Here is a 21135-nt window from a genome sequence, read left to right as displayed (position 1 = left end):
TGGAAATAATGGATTCTGGCTGAATTTAAGAAGAAGAGCAATAAAAATATATTTTCGTCTAAGTAAAACGAGTAGTACCAATGAAAATACATTTCTTCCCTGTCTGTTATATAGTCACCAATGTAAATAAAACAGCCTGTTTATTAAAGATACTAAGTGTAGAGAAGGAATAAAAGGTTAATTCTCTCATTATAGTTTTATTATTCAGCTAATGCAAATGACAAATGGGTATAAGGCCAAATTCTTTTAAAGGATTAAATAAACCTAGGATGGATTTCTAGAACCTGACCGGCTCATGAAGCACCAGCCGTTATACCGTAACTGAGCTCTGATCACCCTGCCACTCTTAGGAAACAGGAATACCTAAAACCAAACACGTGGGTCCCATTTATTCCTGTACATGAGGGTCTTCTAATAACTTAGCCCTGACCCCATGTGCAGTGAGGACTCCTCAACAGTCACTCACTCACAAAGCCCACAGGGCCTGATGGAATCAGCCGGCTTCTCCCCGCTTTGTAGGACCAGGCCTGGCCCGTGTCAGAGTTCATGGAAACGCCCTTGTACCCACCCCATCTCCATCAAAGGCAGCCCCGAAGTCGTGCTCTCCTGTTTTCATGGTCTCCACCAGGTCAGCGGCGTAGGTGAGGTTGGGGTCAGGGTGGTGACCTCCGAAGTCCTCCAGAGGGACACAGTTAACCGCTGAGTTGGCAGGGGCACCCAGTTCTTCGCAGAGGATCTTCTTCACGTATGGTCCCACAACTACGTAAAATGTGAAATGAAGAATCAGAAACTATGATTTGTTAAAGCATGTCAGGATCAGGGGAGGGGGTGGAGGCATTCTAAGGAAAACGGCGGGAAGGGCAATGAGAACATAAAGCCTACGTTCAGGGGCCAGCGGAGAGGTAAGTCTGACTGGGATGGAAGGTTGTGCCAAAAGGAATAATGAGGAGTTCGACTAGAAAAGGTGGGGCTAGTTGATGAAGGAAAACAGGGGAAGGCAGGGGAGTTAGTGTCTATGAAGGACCTACTAAACACCTTGCCAGGGGCTTCACAACCATTTTCTAACTCCTCCCCCGCCCCCCCCCCCCCAAAAAAAAGAGCTCACAACATAGGAGAGCTTAGTGCTTAAGAGCTTGGACTCTGGAATCAGTGTCTGGGTTCAAATCCCAGCTCGGTTAACCATGGGCTGTACAACTGTGGGAAAGTTGAAAGTTATTTCACTTCTCCGAGCCTCTAGCTACCCTATCTGCAAAATGAGGAGAATAACGGTGGCTACCTAATAGGGCTGGTGTGAGGATTCAATGAGTTAATAGATAGGAAGCCCTGAGGACAGCACCCGGCACATATGTTATAAATATTTGCATTATGATTATCACCTCTACTTTATAGATCAGAAAACTGGTCTGAGATGAAGCCATTTGCCCGAATTTACGTATCTAGTGGGAGAGGGAGCTGGGCTTCAGAGCCCTAATCCTCCTACTATATCCGGTTATCAAACAAACTGGTTAAAAATAGAAACAAATAAAAAGTAAGAACTACCAGCAAGAGGAAAAACCAGTCACATACTTTTATGGTGACATTTTGTACAACTACCAAGAACATTCATCTCTAAAATGCTGAGAATGTGTTTTCATCAAGGAAGGTACAGACACCAATGTAGGCCACAGAGGTTGGAAGAGGGCAGAAGATGTTTCTTCAGTTAAGGGTCACATTAAGGAGGCTGTGGACACACCACACAATAAGGTCAAGGCAGCCAGGGCTGTGAAGGATATAGAAACTGAGGCATTAGAGGAACCTCTGAAAGACCTGGAGAACAAAGTGTACTTCAAGACCAGCTTCCTCTACCCCACACCCCAACACAAACCCATTCTTTTTATTTTTTTATTTCTAGTTTTTATTTAAAATCTCGTTAATTAACATATAAAGCCCATTCTTAAGCCATTCTCCTCACTTCCCTAACATAACATCTCTTAAGCCTTTGTGGCTTTGCTCCAGCCATTGCATCAGCTGGAAATGACCACCCTAGATCCTTCTTTCATAAAAACTAAGTGGGTTGCCAACTTCTTCCAGGAAACCTCTCTTGATACTGCTAGTCAAGCTATGCCTTCTTCCATACCCCAAACAGAATACTAGAAATTCTATCTACCCCTCATTTGGTTAGCAGTTTTTGACCCATCCCATCTCCCCAAGTCCCTGCCTACCCCCAATCACACATGTAGTAGGTACTCAATACATACCAGGTGAATGGTTTGAAATGACAGAATGGCTATTATCTTAGTAAGGAAGTGGACACATTCTGTGGGACTCCAGAGGCAACTTAGGACTCAAAGGTGAGGTTCAGGGATGGAAGATATCAGCCCACCAGAAGGTTTTCTAACTGTGGTTTCACAGTGTAACAGGAGGCCCTAATGGCACATCAAAAAGGTTCAATCCCAGACAGAAAGTCTTCCCAACAAGGCACACAGCTAGACTCTAAAACCAGGGAGACTCTTTCCTGCTCAAAGATTCAAAAATTCTAAATTTATTACAAAACAAATAAATAACCTCTGTGCTCAGGAATTCCCGCATTTCTCCATGTGACAAAGCCTCACGGGTTCTAGTCTACAATGATGGCTGCTGTCTCTGCTGACCAGGCCACACACCCACAGAGGAAGAAGAGGGAGAGACACCCAACTGTTGTTCCTGAATTTAATCCTCAGCTTGCTCTTGTAAGCTCTGCTCTTCTAAGAAAAGGCACATGTGGGGGCAGCTGAGTGAGGTATGGGACTCAGAACATGTTCACCTCTTCTAGCAAATGACTGCCCCCCCCCCCCGACTTGGAATAGATGGGGGCGTTTGGGAAGAATGTGAGGTATCTTCTGAGGGGGAGGAAGCACCCACAAAAAGTTGCTTAATGTGGAAACTCTGACCTTTGCACTACCTTGCCACAAGGAATGTCTCTACTGTTTTTTGGCTGTATACAATTAGATCTTTATCTATGTGAATGACACTCTGATACGGTTGCAAACTCACTATTTAAAAACCGTGAAGCAGAGAGTCTCAAGAAAAGGCTTGTTAAAGCATCATGGTACCCCAAATAGAGAGCAGCTTGTTGTCTCTGAGAGGAGGCAAGGGAAGAGACATGGCTCCATACCTCCATGCATGGCATCAATACGGATCTTCAGTCGGTTTGGACCAGAAAGCAGTTCTTTCAGTGCATTGAAATCAAAGATGTTCCTCAGCATGGTAGCATAAGCTTCCACGGAATCCACAATTTCCACTGTGAGAACAAGCAAAGTTAAAATATGGGGGAACTAAACACATTAAGAAATATTACCCTCAGGCCGCCTGGGTGGCTCAGTCAGTTTAAGCATCTGACTCCTGATTTCAGCTGAGGTCATGATCTCTAGGGTTGTGAGATTGAGCCGCGTGTCAGGCTCTGTGCTGAGCTGAGCATGGAGCCTGCTTAGGATTCTCTCTCTCTCTTTCTCCCCCTCCCACCTCCTTAAAAAAATTTTTTTTAAAGAAATATTATCTTCTGAAATGATTACATTGCTGTAAACCCACAATAGCTACTTTAAAAGGATAATTATCAAGCCCCTTCAGTATGCCCAGGCTGTTACACAATCTCTTACTCAATACTAACAATATTCCTGACAGGAAATGTTCTTAGTCCTATTCTGCAGACAAGAAAGCTTCAAGCCTGAAAGGGTAAGTAACTTGCCCACATAGCTGGGATGGGGCACACGTGGAATTTTTTTTTTTCCCAAGATTTTTATTTATTTATTTGACAGAGATCACAAGTAGGCAGAGAGGCAGGCAGAGAGAGAGGAAGGGAAGCAGGCTCCCTGCTGAGCAGAGAGCCCGATGCACGGCTCGATCCCAGGACCCCGGGATCATGACCTGAGCAGAAGGCAGAGGCTTTAACCCACTGAGCCACCCAGGTGCCCCACACATGGGATTTTTGACACAGGTTTGCCTGACTGTAAATTTGGCTACGTGGCCACACTCACTCCTTGCCTATCACCATAAGAAGCATATTTTGATGATATAAGTAACAGGAAATGCAATGCCCACTTTCCTTTCCTTTTTCTAGGCCCACTACCATGGAATTTAATGGTAAAAAGCAGGGAAAAAAATTTTTAGTAAACCACTTCCCACGTGTACCACTAAAGAAATAAAACAAATATAAGAACTTAGTATTGTTCTTGTTGGATGTGCGGGGTTCTGAACATTTTTGAAACTCTAAGAGTTTAAGAAATTCTCTACTGTTTTCTAAACCCTAAGCATGTCTTCAAGATGTGCCAAGGTGCCAGGTTATCTTTGTTAGGATGAAACCACGACCTCTCGATGGGTAGGTTCCAATAAAAATGCATTCCATCAAATTGCAATCCAGAGGAAAGTGTGCACATTAGTACAGCCAAAATCCAAGTCGCCTTACTAACTACCTCATTCTTTTTGTGCTAATATGAACAATGTTATAAACCCTGACTCCATCAATTACTACTAATACCTTGGCATTCAACCACAAAATCTACCACAGCTGCCTGTGTGGAGAGTTTCATTTAGCCACCAAAATGGCTGACTTGGATTTTACTAAATATCAGGGCAGGAAAAATAAAGAATCTAAACCCAGACTTTGGGATCATTCACAGCTGAGTCTAAATCTGGTTCACCACTCACTGACTGTGGGATCTTGGGCTTGTCGTGTAAGCTCTCTCAACCTTTGTTTCCTCATCTGGAAAAACTGAATACAGATAGTGCCGCCCTAACAGGGCTCTGTCAGAATAAAGTGGGATAATGTATGTTATGAGCTTGGCATATAATGAACGCTCAATAAAAGTTAGCTTTGAATGTAATCCTACAGGTCTTCTAGTCAAGGCTATTCATTTTATAGGCATAGAAGCCAAGGCCTAGAAAATTGAAAATGATTTATCCAAAGTCACAGGGCTGATTTCTGGCAGGGCCCTGAGAGTCCAGGTCTCTGGATTCCCAGACCCAACTCCAGACCTGCTAATTAAGGCATGCAAAGGTTAGTGACCACGATCTTTCCGAAACTGAAGACTCATTGTCTTAAAACCTTGAAAGGCAAACTGTTCAAGCTGGAACTGAAGAGGGCAGGAGAGGAGGAGAGTCAACATGCCTGTGAATGGTTTGAACTTGTTTTCCAGGTCAAACTGCTGCTTTCCCAGAACTCCAAGGTCTACTTTCAGGTCAGGGCAAATTGCATATTCTTCAATTGTCTTGCTGATTTGAAAGATTTTATCCGTTATTGCTTCTGGAGCAGGACCTGGAAATCAGACAGCGAACTGTGGGTCATTTCGTGGGACTGACATGAAAATACAAAGAACACAGAGTTCATCCATTCCCCTTCATGAGCACATGTGCCCTTCCATCATTTAGGCAGCAAAGTGCCAAAATTTCCTAAAAGAAAATATCATGTTAATGGTCATTCATGCCTATCCTCTCATATTCAGGTACAGCAGGATGAGAATCATTCCACTGTCACCAAAAGGATAACAAAGACTTCCCTTGCGAAGGATCAGAACCAGAACCCTGGCCTTCCAGAACCAGAACCCTGGCCTTCCAAGGCCTCGGTTATTAGTTTACGCTAATGAACAGAAACTGACTACCCTCAAAATGACAGCACACTCACCTCCATTGGAAATATTAAATTTGATTCCAAAATCTCCATTGGGCCCTCCTGGGTTGTGGCTGGCTGTCAAAATGATCCCACCAATGGCTTTGATCTTTCGAATGATGCAGGATACGGCAGGGGTGGAAAGGATTCCATTCTGCCCGATAACCAAGCGACCAATCTAAGAGAAGAAATCCACAACGTGCATCTTAATATCGATAAATCCAGAGCTACTGCCCAGAAATATCAAAGCTATAGGCAGATGGACAAAGAAATAGTGCTGAAGCAGAAAAGGTGTTCTTTAATCAATACCTACGGCTTGGGTTATTATTATTTTATTATGGAGTAGAATGTTGAATAATATTACTGAAGTAGAATCTGCATGGCAGAACAAAGCTATTCCTTCACAAAGCCATCCCTTCAGATAGTTTTTTGGGACTTTGTAGTTTTAAAATAGTGTGTGGCCTGGGGAAGCGCTCAGGCTCTGGCAAGAAAACACAAGAGTATTTGAAACACAATCTTTCCAGACCAGGTTCATAATTTTCCACTGAAAAGTTGTTAGAAAACCCACATTTTTATCCAGTTCAATCATACTTTCAAACCACACTGATGGGAGAAGATGGAAGTTTAGCTAATTAGAGGAATTCTACCCAGAGAGAAGGCTTTTTGCAAATTAAAAAAATTTTTAAAGTGAAAAGGGCAAACTTTATACGAAGAGTTTAGAATCTGCGACTCATAAACTTATCTTTCCAGTCAAGCCTGGATTCTGATCGGGTGATCCCCTCCGAGCAGGACAGACCTACCCATGTCGGGATGTACCTGGGTTACCTGCTGGGCCTAAGGCAAAAGATGCTGGGGCTTATTACTGGTTAATCCAATCAGAACCACCGACAGGAAAAGACTCCAGGTGGTATTTTGCTGTGTTCTCAACTTACCTTCCAGTATCTCTCATAGATGCTATTAGCACAGCTCCTAAATCTTCCTTCACTAAAACATAATTTATGTTTGTTTCACTGTGACCCAAGTTAGAAAAGAAGGAAGAAGTCCCACCAGTTCCTTGAACATACTTGGAGAAGACCTGATGACTGCATCAAAAGTTTTATAAAATGAGGAGTTTGTGCCCTCATTCCATTCTCCCTTCTGAGAGAAGAAAGGGACAGGGATGTTTTAAACATGTCCATTTGTTATTTCTTTCTGCCCCACCCAAGATAAACATGCTTGAAGAAATGACTTGTGGTAGAAGACGTGTCTGATGATACCTGGATTCTCTGAGCAAGCTTTTCTGGGACTGTTACCTCTGCCCCCTGCAAGTCACCGAAAGCTTGCCTGCCTCGTCATCAACCCCTCGGCTGCCAACCATCTCCCAGGAAGCAGCTGGTTCATCTCAGTCACCTCTTGGCTCTCACTTGTCCATCTCAGAACAATGTTCGTTAGACCGATACATTTGCTCTGCCTTGCCTCCCTCAGGAAGTGGTGATGACCAGGGTAGGCGGTATAACGAGGCTCCTCTGTAAACTAGAGGGACCAGAAGGCGGTGCGAAATCAACATTAATGATTATCACCGAGCCATAGAGTGCTTTTTAAAACCCATCACATGTTCGATTCATTCTCATAACTGCTCCCTAGGACTGCTGTATAGACGAAGAAGCTGAGGTTCAAAGTTATGATGCTGCCCATTCATCCGTTCTTGCATTCATCCAAAAGCAATAATCAAGTGTTTATGCAAGGATGGTATAGGAGGCACTGGGATAGATGGCAGGGCAAGGTTACGTGGCAAATTAGTAACCATAGCTGGCCACTAATAGCTAACTCAATACAGTGCGAACAGTAACATCTCACCCTTCTAGCAGTTTCTGGGTTCTTGTAAGAGTGAAAGTCTATGGTTGAGCAGTTCCATAATTTCAATAGGAGTGGCTTAATTAGAGATGGCAATTGAACCAGCCAGAGTAGTGATGGAGCTATCTGGAAATTATACTTGCACATACTTGCACATCAGTTATACTGACCTACACTCAGATCTTATATGTATTTGGTCTGGAGAGGGAGACTGGTGAATGAATATTAAGCTGCACCACCCAAGTCATCCCTTATTCTACCATTCTTTAGGGTGAAATCTGCAATAGTCAACCAGTCAGCAATGGTCCAAGAGTGAGGGGATTACATTGAGGGTAAGAATAAGAAAGTCAAGAGACAGAAGCAAGGAAAGTCCATGGTTCCTTCTTCCTCTTCAGCCCAATAAGACATAACAGTGGATCAAAGTCCCTCCTTCCAGAGGACTCTATCCTATGAATCACCCCCGGGAATATTAATCCTCAACCTGATATTGAGGAGATATTACTCTATTACCCTCCTTCCCTTGACAACATCTGGAGAACTACAACGGTTCCTGACTCAATCTCCCTTTTCTCTCTCCCACCTGCACCACCTTTATTCTACCCTGGCTGATTCATCCTTCCAACTCAGGACCACCTAGTTCATCTTTTTAAATCATAGTTCTGTGCCTCTCCTCTATGCAAACCTTCCCTGTACTATACGATCCAGAAATTCTAATTCGAGCTGTAGACACAAAAGAAAGCAGGGACTGAAACAGATCACTTGTACACCCATGTTCATAGCAGAATTATTCACAATAGCCAGAGGTCCATGCATTTATGAATGCATAAACAAAATATGGCATATACACACCGTGGAATGTTATTTAGCCATAAAAGGGAATGAAATTCTGATACATGCTACAATGTGGATGAACCTTGAAAACACTGCACTAGGTAAAATAAGCCAGACACATAAGGACAAGTATTGCATGATTCCATTTAAATGACATACACAGAAGAAGGCAAATTCATAGGCAGAAAGTAGAACAGAGATTGCTGGGGGGTAAGGGAGGAGCAATGGGAACTTATCGTTTAGTGGGTCGAGAGTTTCAGATGGAATGAGAAAAAAGTTCTGGAAACGGATAATGGTGATGGTTGCAGAATATTGTGAGTATAATAACACTGAAGTGTGCACTTAAAAATGGCTGACACACTAAGTTTTATGTTACATATACTTTACTACCAAAAAAATGTATTTTTAAAAAAGAAAAATCCTTCCCTGGCCCCCCAGTGTCTACCAACTTTCAGATAATTCCCTCTACCTGGTACTGAAAGTTCCCCATCAAACAGCCTTTCCTGTCCTTCCTTCTCCCTCCCGCTACTCCTTCCCACATGACACACTGCCAGGAAGGATACCTCACGGTTTACGTGCCATTTTATCATCCAACATGACAGGGAGCAAACTTAGTTTTCCTTTTAAAAAACAGGGCCTCAAACTATGAAAAGAACCTAGATGTCCATCAACAGATGAATGGGTAAAGAAGATGTGGTGTGTGTGTGTGTGTGTGTGTGTGTGTGTACACACATACACAAATGGAATACTATCTAGCCATCAAAAAAACCAAAATCTTGGCATTTGCAACAACGTGGATAGAGCTAGAGGATATTATGCTGAGCGAAATAAGCCAATCAAAGACAATTATCATATGATCTCTCTGATTATGAGGAATTTGAGAGGCGGGGGGAGCTGTGGGGGATAAGGAAGGAAAAAAAATGAAACAAGATAGGATCAGTAGGGAGACAAACCATAAGAGACTCTTAATCTCAGGAAACAAACTGAGGGTTGCTGGGGGGTGAGGGATAGGGAGAGGGTGGCTGGGTTATGGGCACTGGGAAGGTACGAGCTACGGTGAGTGCTGTGAAGTATGTAAACCTGGTGATTCACAGACCTATACCCCTGGGGCAAATAATACACTCATTATATGCTAATAAAAAAATTAAAAACAAAAAGACAGGGCCTCATGTTTTCTTGTGTTTCACAACGAAACAAGTTCCATGCTCTTTGTCCTGCTAGTCATACACACATATTCTTATTTCTAAATATATCTCTACATTCAAAGCTCTGGAGACCAAATGAGTTATCAGTATTATAAACAGGGGCCCACTAATGTCTTATTTTGTACATTAAAATTTCCTGTACTTCTTAGCTCACAGAAGCATCATGTAAAAAAAACTTCTTGTAAATGCAGATAGCTCTATGCAAATAAAAACAAAGGGAAACTTCTAACAAAGGCAAATTATATTCTACAGTCCACAAATGCACCAGATAAAAGTGTAATAAAGAGGGAAAAAAATGAAATGATCTTCATTTAGTTCAGTAGGCTGAAGAGGCTTCCAAGAATCGGCTTAAGGGTGGAATGGGTATTGATAGAGGTGGGGAGGGAACAAACCTGTGGCAATAAATCATCTTTCCTTTACATTTCCTCCCTAGAGCTCTGTCCACAGTCAAAGGGATGTTATAGGAGTCAGAACTGAGGATATGTTAGAAAAGGAAGGAATCAAACCATCTAGGAGGTGATAGGTTTTATCAGATTAAAGTGCTTTACAGGTCCACTAAATGTTTTACGTAATTCAGTTTGGTTGCATGACTGCTTTGAATGCAACACTACTTTAAATCAAGAATGCCCTTGAGAAGATTTGAAAATACTGCTTGGACTGCCACAGCTCTAACAAATAGGCACTTACCATATTTAGTCAATTATTATCACTTAAATGTATTATTTAGCAAACCTTCAGATCGTAAATCTGAGCAAGTCTATAGGGTCTGCCTGAATTACACATTCTTACCACCTCTTCCAACATCCTTCAGCTCCACACAAAAATGAAATGAAGCCAAATATATCACAGCAAAGGGGACAGTGTACCACATCCACTCAATGATCTAGATATATGCGGAGAAATAATGTTCCTTTCGTTCTTTCTCTAAAGATTAAAAGCATCTTAATACCTTTCCCTTTGCAGCTCTCCTCAAAGGTGAAATTTACAACATGTCACATTTTATCTTAAAAATCTGTATGCTTCATAATAATTTCATATTTGAGTGCTTTATCAGCAATTTTTACATGAGAGGCATTCAGATTCTGAAACCGGGTAGGAAGGAAGCTTCGCATTAAAAACAATAGGATCTACAAACATTTTTAAATGTAATCTGGTGGTGTGTTTTTATTTTTGCTTTTATTTTGGGTTTTGCAATCACACCTGCTTGGCATATTATTTAAAAGAGACCGACGGTAAAAGCCCAACACATTTGGTTGCCATGCTAAATTTTTATGTTCTCAGGACCAGAATCACTCTCAGAAAGGAAATACAACAGATTTTTTAAAATTGTGAGTTCTGAGGGACCGTGTGCTCCAAATTATTGCTAAGCATAATCTAAAACACTGAAAATATATTTTTGGTCCCACAGAGGAATCTGCAGAGCAAAAATAGCAATGTCCTGCTGCCTACCTTCCTGCAAATCATTGGGACTGTGCGAATTGTTAGATTATCAAGATCAATGCCTTCTGGCGCCAAGATTCCTTCTGATTTGGTTAATTTGGCCAGTGCAGTTTTTCACAATGCCGAGCTCTCAGCCGAGCCTCCTTATATTATAGTCTTACAGGAGTTATGAACTCTACCCTGTTGCACAAATTCACCGCACACAGGGCTTCTTTGTGTCCAAGGTCATTATAAGCAGGCTCCCCTGTAACAGGTCCTCTTGGTAGGCTTATACCTAACATTTTCCAATCCCCTCCTGGCATTTCTGCATGACTACCAGGATCCACAAACAACAGCACGCCCTGGCTTTTGTTTTCCTGTTTGACAAGTGACTGAACTTCAACAAGGAAGCCATTGAAAGAAAACAAAATCCTCCTCTCTCCTCTACTCATTAGAGCTGTCTTACATAGGCAAGGGTACCCCTTGGAACTAGGTTAGAATGTAGATAAGACAGCTTAAGGCTGGGGGGTGTGCTTTAATGTTTAAAAAGCAGCAGGTACTTTTTCAAGCAAAAGGCATGGAGTACAACACAAAAGGAGCCGAACTTACATTCCTAGATCCCAACATGACTACTGTAATTTCAGGAGTAATATCACAATACACATTTTCTGCAGTCACAATGAAATGCTATAGGGATACTAGTAGAACTCAAGTGTATACAACATACAAATCCTTGTACTCTTGTATATTTCTGCAAAACGAAGAAAGAAGCATATGTGGAGAGCCAGAAACATAATAATAATTACCGTATACCAACCCCATTGGCGGCCGCCATCTGCACTATTGTTTCTATCGCCGACTTATTAAAATACCGCCCATCTCCACCAATCACCAGTGAGGATCCCTGGCGATCTTTGAGGTCTATGGAAAAGAACAGACTCTGGATGAAATTCTCCAGATAACATGGCTTCTCCTCAAAACAATAGGTTTTCTTCCGTAATCCACTAGTTCCTGGTTTTTGATCATGGTAGGGTGCGGTAGCAAAGGTCAACAGAGGGAGAGGACCTTCTTCCATTGTCCTGTATTTCCCGGAAATCCATTCACCAAAATTACTCATCTTTCATTTTCACCACTTGGCTCAGTGAGGGTGTTCAGGGAGCAGGCAAGGGTCCTCAAAATAGTCTGTCCGACCCGAAGCTGCAACAGTGTCATCTGAGTAACTAAAGGAGAGGTTGATCTCTCTCAATCAGGAAGCTCTGTTAAGTCCTTGCTGTCGTCACCCATGGTGAAAAGTTAAGGGCCACACACCCATCCACACCCACACAAAAAACACATTTTCCAAGTTGTTTTGGTGAGGATATTTCTGCCCACATAACGATGCCAAATACCCTTCAATTATTTTTGCCGCATCTCCCCCATTGGATAATCCAAGGATACTGCCTGTAGCAGCCTCCCGTCACAAACACCGGAGGACGGCTGCCAGCCTCTACTCGCAGAGCCCAGGCAACGATGGTGCAAACGCAGTCCCAAAAAGCAGGGACTTTTGAACAGGACACCCTGGTGTGGCTCCCGCTGCTCCTGACACCTCTTAACGCAGAGCCTCTCTGGGCACTCGTCACTGAGAAGGCCATCTGCTGCTACAGTTGTCCCATGCCATCCTAGCAAGTTAAAGGTCAATCTTAAAATGGAAGTGAGGGATCTCAGTTACCTCTGGTTTCCTTACATCACCATCATTTTGATACCTGAGTAATTTTTTACTTCCCACATGCAATTCCAGTTAGAAGGAAGAAAGTCACCGAACAGAACAAATTTATTCATTGCTCACCAAGGATTTAACAAGACAGTATTCAGCTCCAGAAGAGCAGATACCTACAAATATGCCCTGAATGATCAATACCTTGATCATTCCCTTGAACTTAGGGAAATGTGGGAATGGAGATGCACCAAATCCTTGAAAATGCAAGAGAAACAGGGAGGGGGAAAAAAGTATGTTTTTCTAAGTGCATGAGGTTTGATCAAGTTATTATCTGGACAAATAATATGAACATAAGATTAAACTTTGTGTTTTCTTGTTTTCATTTTCTCGGGTTTTTAAAAAATATTTTATTTATTTATTTGACAGAAATAGAGGGCACAAGCAGGGGGAGCGGCAGGCAGAGGGAGAGGAAAAAGTAGACTCCCCGCTGAGCAGGAAGCCTGACACTGGGCTTGATCTCAGCACCCTGAGATTATGACCTGAGCCAAATCAGATGCTTAACTGACTGAGCCAACCAAGTGTCTTTCATTTTCTCAGTTTTACATAGACTTGGCTTTTAAGAAAACATTTTTAGTGAAGCAGGTTAAGTCCTTTGCATTTGAAGAACCTAAGATGTTTTAAAACATTCTATCTGAATAAATTTAATATCCAACCCCCATTTGGTCCCTAAGACCTTATTAATGATCCATATAAATGCATGTTTCCTTATCTAGTTCTGCAGAAGTTGACAACTAAGAAACTCCATTGTCAAGGTTTTGGTGAACTTGTCAAGGATGCTTAAAAGGTAAACCAGGGCTAGTTACCCCACTTGTTTGGAGAGTCCAACATGCACTGGAGTCCAGGTTTTTAAGCGAAACATGAATAATCACTTGATAAACAAAATCTGAGTATTTTTCTACTAACTTGTCAAGCAAGGTCAGAAAGCAAACAGGACTGGGAGCAGCAGACTGCCCTCTCTACAGGACCAGCTGAGGGGACGGGCCCCAGAGCTGAAAGCAGCTGCTGGCAGAGAAGCCTGGTCTCCTTCAAATGACAAACGGTGCTGGTCCAAGTGCAGGGAAGACCTTGAGACATAACATTAAAACAATTCGCAAGACCACGTCTACTAAGTCGAAAAGCAGCTGGCCAAAGGACAGGTTTTATAGTTTACTTGGGGCTTTTATTTACTTCTTAAAGATAAAATTCTTTAGAAATTAATTTATGAAGTCAGCTTGCTATGCTAACCATAGTTTACATGCCTACTGCTGGCAATGACAATAAAGGCGTTTTTTTTTAAGTCTGGTGCCAAGCTTTCTCTGGTTCTAGATAAGTTTGCAAATTAGGCCAAGCATATGTGTCTTGACATATTTAATAATAGATCAAGATTTGGGGCGCCTGGGTGGCTCAGTGGGTTAAGCCACTGCCTTCGGCTCAGGTCATGATCTCAGGGTCCTGGGATCGAGTCCCACATCGGGCTCTCTGTTCAGCAGGGAGCCTGCTTCCCTCTCTCTCTCTCTCTCTCTGCCTGCCTCTCTACCTACTTGTGATCTCTCTCTGTCAAATAAATAAATAAAATCTTTTTTTTTTTTTAAGATTTTATTTATTTATTTGACAGACAGAGATCACAAGTAGGCAGAGAGGCAGGCAGAATGAGAGAGATGCAGGCTTCCTGCGTAGCAGAGAGCCCAATGCGGGGCTCGATCCCAGGACCCTGAGATCATGACCCGAGCCGAAGGCAGCAGCCCAAACCACTGAGCCACCCAGGCGCCCCAATAAATAAAATCTTTTAAAAAAAATCAAGATTTATGAAATATCAACCCAATAATCTTTTCATTGGGAATAACAGAGCAACCGGCCACATATTCGGTGGTTTTAACAAGTTCTTGAAACAAAACAAAACAAAAAACCAAGTTCTTGAAATCCTAGGCTAGACCTAAGGGCACTTGGTCAAAAGGGTACTCCAACATCCCCAGCTGGAATGTCTTTGCCCACACGGTCCAGCATGTTCTCTGCTGATGGTCTGCCATCTCTTGCTGAAGCTCAGTTCCTGAAGCTGGAACCAAGAGAGTTAACATGTTGTTTATTTTTTTTCCCCCATGCACTAATTTTATTTACAGTTTGATTAATGCAAATCAATTTCATAAAATGAGAAGTCACAAAGAATCAAGGCATAATTATGCAAATTCAAAGTAGATGTTCAATACAAAAAATACAATCATAAGAGTGGTTTTGTTCACAGCATGAGATCCAACGGTTCTGGCTTCAAAGGACAGGAAATACTTTTTTTCCCTTGAAGACTGTGGCCACATCACACGCTAGAACACCTCAGCTTACCAGTGTGTTTTCATAGGAACCATAACTTGTTTCTTAAAAAAATTTTTTACACCATAAGTGTTGTAAAAGAAGCACTTCTCCTGAATTAAACCTTCTCTGGGACACAGCACCAGTTTCTAACTATCTGAAAACTAACTGATACAGGAAGTATTCCAAATATAACTATTCTGATTCTTAAAAGTTGAAAAAAAAACTTTCTGGGCCCCTGGGTGGTTCAGTCCGTTAAGCATCTGCCTTCAGCTTAGGTCATGATTCTAAAGTGCAGAGATCGCATTCTGCATGGGGCTCGCTGCTCAACAGTGAGTCTGTTTCTCCTTCCCTCCCTGCCCCTCCACCGGCTTGTGCTCATGCTCTCCCTCTCTCTTAAATAAATAAACAACCTTTAAAAAAAAAGATTATCCTATTTAAAAAAAAAATAATAGCTTTCCAAAGCTTAGAAAGAAATATTGCAAACTTGGTAATGTTGGTACTCTTCCAATAACCTGATATGCCACTAGGGGTTGATTATTATTTGCCTCTTAATTTCAAGACTTTTTTTATATATACCTTCCCTGTAGATCATCTTTATATTTTAAAAATTATTTAATGCAAAAGGAAACTTCTGGGTGACTGGGCCGTGACTGAGCACTAAGAGATCAGACATGTCTAACCTGTGGAATCAGGTCACTAAGTGAACCCAGTGTGCGTCCCTCTTGCATGGAAATATCTAGGTGGACACAGGGCCTCTTTTCCTCCCTGTGTGTGAGCCAGCCCTCCAGCGAGGCATGGACTGGGGAAAATTCCCTCTCATGGCTCTCACACATGTCAACGAATACCCAGCAATTTAAGTGCATGCTGAATCTAAACCTCCAGAGGAAGGAGTTCTACACCCCAGGATGGACAGTAACATTGTCAGCAACTACGCATGTCTGGGATGGTGTTGGTCAGGATGCAAATCTAAAGCAAAAAGATATAACCCTTGCCCTAGAAAAGCTTCTATTCTAAAAACTGGCCCGGGTCATAATTTTATGGACACCGTAGAACTCAACCCCATATAAAAATATTACCAGAAGCAGCAATGTTAGATGAACTGTGAAGTGTGGTTAAAAAAGAAGGGGCATTAAGAACATGAAGCTTCCTACGATGTGTAGACTAAGTGGGACAGCTATTAAGAAACTCATTTGTTTCAGCTCTCCAGCAAAGGTTGAACTTCATCTTCGGAAACGTTACTGTCGAGCATAGCGAACCCAATTTGGCCTAATGAATTCGCCTGCGTTGCCAGTACTCCTTCACAATGACACAAATTACATTTAAACCATATGGGGGATTTAAGGATTACTCCCTTCAGACAAGGAACTTTCATACTGGTCTTGGGTCCAATCAATTTCATGATGGCAGAGTTATGAACCCCTTCATTCCCGGCCTCACAAAGACTCCAGCTCCCGTTCTGATCTGCGGATACCTTCCCAGTAAATAGACACAACAGAAACTGTAGACTTGCCCACTCTTTAATCATTTATCTTTCTTTCCATCGGTAAATACTGGACGGCTGACAACCATGTTCTTTAGCTAATGCCATGGTAGTGGACATGGGGGTGGGATGGCTAACCCTGTCTCCAGATGGAAGCACTAGGAAGAAAGCTAGTAATTGGGCTAAAAGCAATGGGGATTATCAGACCCCCAGTCTGACACCCAGCACTTGTGACAGCTGAGGGTGCCTGCCTGAGTGGTTGGGGTGTGTGACCCAAGTGACCGGAAGACACTTATTCATTTCTCCCACCAACAGTAGGTAACGATGTCATGAATGTCAGCCCCAGGCTAGGCATCACAGGATAATGGAAAGACCATATGTTTAGGAACCAGACACAACCACAGCTCAAAGCTTTGACTTTGAACTGCATGAGAAATTTCATCTTGAGCAAGTTCCTTAACTACACCGAGTCTATAAAATGGGGAAAGCTCTCAAGGTTGTCCTGGGAATTGAATCAGGTAACCTGTGTGGAAAACATGTAGTGCTGTGTCTGGCATCTAGCAGAAGATCAGTAAATGGTAGCCCCCTCCTGCAATCCTCAGTCTCCTCATGTCTACAATGGGATCATACCTGCCTCACAAGGTTTCTATGAGGACGACCTCGCCAAGTATCTCTGAAAGGCTTTGTGAACTAGAAAAAAATTTAAAGATGTGAACTTCTTTTTTCATTTTCAGGAGATGGAAGAGGAGAGAAAAAAGTACATGGACCTTTGTTCTTAAGAAGTTCACGTCAGGGATGCCTGGGTGGCTCAGGCGTTAAGCATCTGCCTTTGGCTCAGGTCATGATCTCAGGGTCCTGGGATCCAGCCGGCATTGGGCTCGCTGTTCTGCAGGAAGCCTGCTTCTCCCTCTCCCACTCCCCCTGCTTCTGTTCCCTTTCTCGCTGTGTCTCTCTCTATCAAATAAATACATAAATTTAAAAAAAAAAAAAAAGAAGAAGAAGAAATTCACGTCGAAGGAGCCACCACCATGTGGTGGCCTCAACCCCATCCCAGAGGTGCATGCACAGACCTACAACTCCTGAGACATTACAGGAATGGGGTGAGACCAGAGAAAAAGCTGGGGCAAAACTACTGTCTCCTAAAACACACGACAGTTGATTTCGTAGGCACCGGAAGCTAAAGAAGCTTTTAAGCAAAAGGAATCTAAACTGATAGGTTTTTGCAAAGTTAACTGGATGCCAGTGATGCATCAAAAACCTTTGAGAAGGAGAGACTGAAAAAAGATGAACAGGGCTTCAAAAAAGGATTCCTTCCTCGGCTGCAGCGGCTCTGAGGATCCTGTCAGTGGGGTCTTGACCAAAGCTGCTCGTCTGCCGGCCTCCTGCACAAGACGTCTACTTTAAGTCCTGGGGCTACTTTGAGCCCTGCTGGGATTTTTTTCCTCCAACACGAAGACACGACCCTCTTTCCTCAGACCCCTTCTCCACACAGTGCCTTCCACCCATCCCCTCTCTTCTCAGAGAACTTTGCTCTAGCCACCCCATAAGAGTAGACTCCTAGAACCATGTTCTACTACAGGGCCTTGGTGCCAAGCCAGGATTGCCAGAGGTGGATGTCTGTCCCAAGCTAGATCACTCATATTTTCCCTCCCAGGAATCTAGAATTAGGACTCAAAAAAGTATAGATTCGATTTAGTCTCTGAACTGGGAAGATCGGTAAATTCAGGAGCTGTGGGGCAGGGACAGTCGTGTCACAAGAATATCCATAAATGGTGACCAACAGCCACACAATATGTGAGAACACCTGAATGCTACTCAGGAGACCCCTGTGGCTCATTTAGACATCTAAGGTTTGCAGGCCCAGTGTAGGGAAAGAACTGGAAAACAGTTCAGAATGGAATCAAGCATGAAATAGGTTACATGAATCTTCTCAAGAGGGCGGGGACTGCAGACTCAGCAGACATGAGAATTAGGGAATGTGGTCTGTGAACGCACGCTGCATGAGATGCCCTATTGACCTTGTGTTCTGGACTGGGTGGTTTCCTGTTCAGATCTCTGGTCAACATGCACTTCGGCTGGCCAACACTGTCACCCCAATTCAATGGGAAAGATCACTGTTGGGGTGAGAGACTCGTTTTTGAAGAGAGCATTTTTTTTTAAAGGATTTATTTATTTATTTGAGAAAGCACGCAAGTGAGAAAGAAAGCATACACATGCATGGGTGGGGGGAGTGGGGGCGGAGGGGCAGGAGAGAGGCAGAGTCTTAAGCAGACTCCAAGTGGAGCGTGGAGCCCGACACAGGGCTCGATCTCACAATCATGAGATCATGACCTGAGTTGAAACCAAGATTTGGAAGCTCAACACAATACACTACCCAGGTGCCCCCTGAAGAGGGCATTTTTAAACATAGGAAGATTTAGAATTAAGTATGGATATGAAGTAAATCATATTCATATAGTGTACAGATAACAAAATAAATCAGAGTTGTAGCATTAATATTTTTGCAGTAAGTTTGGGAGAAAATCTAAGCATATTTGATATTTTAAGTATGTTAGGAGAATCTGGGATATTAGTTTATCTAACAGATTAATCTTATATTTCCAATTTCTAATGTATAGTTGAGCAACCTATTTGGACTTATGCTTTTAAGTCTGAGGTAAGAAAACAATGGAACATTCAAGGAAACTTTGTACCATATTTACAGTTTGAAGTTGAAATAATCCGATGCAGACAATTTGCTGTAATGTTTCAGGGAATGGGCTGTGAGGCCCTACTGACAGGCTGGTAACCCAGCTCTGCCGGCCACTAGCTGTATGACCTCAGAAAAGTCATTCAAACTCTTTGTGCGTCCATGGCCTCATCTGTAAAAACAGAGAGAATTACAGACCCCCTATAGCTCACTCACTGTTTGAATGAGGTGATACACAAAAGTTCTAAAACCAGAGCTGGTACAGAATGCCACTTAGTATACAAGTAAATACCACTTACCAGTTGGGTGACCCGGGGCAAAATACCCAACTTCTTGGGGCCCTCACTCTCTCATCTTTAAAATGGAGACTGAAAATAATACCTATTGAGATTTATGGTGATCATTTTGCACAAATATATAACACAAATATCATATCATTATGCTGTTCACCTGAGAGTAATATGTTACATGTCAATTATACGTCAATTTAAACAATGCATCCTTTAAGGAGAGTTAAAGAAAGAAAATAGTACATACAGCATGGTTTATCTTATAAAGACACAATGAGTTAATAAATTTAAAGAACTCAGCATTGCAGGTTCTGTTGCCTTGTGAGCCCTACATAAGCCTTAGCTTTTATTACTACCCTGAATCAATCTGAAACTATGCAGCTGTGATTCATACCTATCTACGGGTATATGTGTTTTAACAGAGTTAGGAAATGTCCCTTAAAGAAAAAGAGAAATTGCATTAAACTATAAAGAAGGTACAAGGTCTGAAGAATTCCAAGGGCTGGAAGGCTTAGAGCTGTGCAGAGTCTCAGGCTCAAAAAGACTCCTGGAGCATATTTTGAAATTAAAAATAAAATAGTTGCATCAGAGCGTGCACGTCCTTCAGCATCTGTCCCGTCTGCTGTCCATCTGTTTATGCACCCATGCGGCCAGCAGTTCCTACAAAGACTGACGTGCTGCATTCATTTCACCAAATGCTATGGACCATGGGCAGAGGACAGACTCAAGTTGTCATGGAGCTCTGGGTCTAAAGAGAGAGAGAGGTAAGTCAACATATTTAAAAGAGAAAAAGTGGAGTAAGAAGTGCTAATCTGGGAACTCCAGAGAGAGAGATGAGCTCCTAGAGGTGAGAGAGAAGGTAAGGAAGGCATTCCTCACCTCCAGAAATGCATTCTTAATTCATGTGGCTAAAACCAAAACCAGATCTTTGAAGATGCAAGGGGCTTAGGAGGCTTTTTCCTACATACCGCACTTGTGAGAAGGGCTCCTGTTTTATCAGGAATTACCAATATTCGATCATTTTGACCTATAAAAACAGAAACTTACATGGTTCACAAAGAATTTTTATAGGTATCTTCCGTTTCCTTTTTGGAATATCTTCAAGAAAATTTTCATTTAACTCCCTTAAGAATATTCATTCGGTGCTAACAGAATATTTGCCCACATTCTGGCTATCACCAGAAATATGTATGAAAACCCCTTGGCTTAAAAAAAAAAGGGGGGGGGGAGAATTAATTAAATAATCTAAAAAGTGGATCTAAAAATTTGATGTTCAAATCACTTGTGGTTGTATGTTTCCCTCTTGTGGTAGGAAATGGAAAAACAGTCAAGATTCTCATGACTTCACAAGGGGGCGTGCTAGCGGCATCACACAACCCAGGGACCAGGGGGCCCCACTCACCCCAAATACAATGGGAATCATGCCCCCTAGAGTTTTGTTGCAGACAGTGTTTGGCCCTCTATCACATAATCAAAATACAAAGCGATTTCTGGATTTTTATATGGTGAGGTCGTTCTCTGTCTCATTATTAAGGATTTTTTCAACTGCAAGGCCTGACCAAACTAGGATGTCCAGGTATAAAGGAAGTGAATGAAGGTGGCCACAAACAGTGGATGTCTTTTTCTGTGGAATCTTTGTAAGCCTAAGTTCTGCGAAATAAGGGTAGTAAAGCTTCCTATAAAAATTCTGACAGTATATGAGAAAAGGCATGTAAAGTGCTTATCAGAA

At 42.4% G+C, this 21135-nt stretch overlaps 1 protein-coding gene across 2 annotated transcripts in view; it reads right to left on the bottom strand.

Annotated features, from left to right (window-relative positions):
* PGM1 (phosphoglucomutase 1) overlaps nucleotides 1-21135 on the bottom strand; it is a 62338-nt gene that overhangs the window by 22706 nt on the left and 18497 nt on the right. Inside the window, exons 1-5 of one of the 2 annotated variants that reach the window (XM_059135615.1) lie at nucleotides 11726-12040; nucleotides 5636-5798; nucleotides 5123-5269; nucleotides 3134-3259; nucleotides 569-759 (exon numbers count right to left, since the gene is read on the bottom strand). In XM_059135615.1, the coding sequence (XP_058991598.1) occupies nucleotides 569-759; nucleotides 3134-3259; nucleotides 5123-5269; nucleotides 5636-5798; nucleotides 11726-12025 (927 nt within the window). In that variant the 5' untranslated portion in view covers nucleotides 12026-12040. Of the gene's footprint in view, nucleotides 1-568; nucleotides 760-3133; nucleotides 3260-5122; nucleotides 5270-5635; nucleotides 5799-11725; nucleotides 12041-21135 lie in introns of those variants that run through there. The other variant, XM_059135614.1, reaches the window with a different exon arrangement.

This window comes from Mustela lutreola, chromosome 10 (genome assembly GCF_030435805.1).
Source record: "Mustela lutreola isolate mMusLut2 chromosome 10, mMusLut2.pri, whole genome shotgun sequence".
Classification (NCBI taxonomy): Eukaryota; Metazoa; Chordata; class Mammalia; order Carnivora; family Mustelidae; genus Mustela; species Mustela lutreola.
The sequence above is the reverse complement of the archived record's forward strand: the minus strand, read 5'-3'. Positions and strand labels throughout refer to the sequence as shown.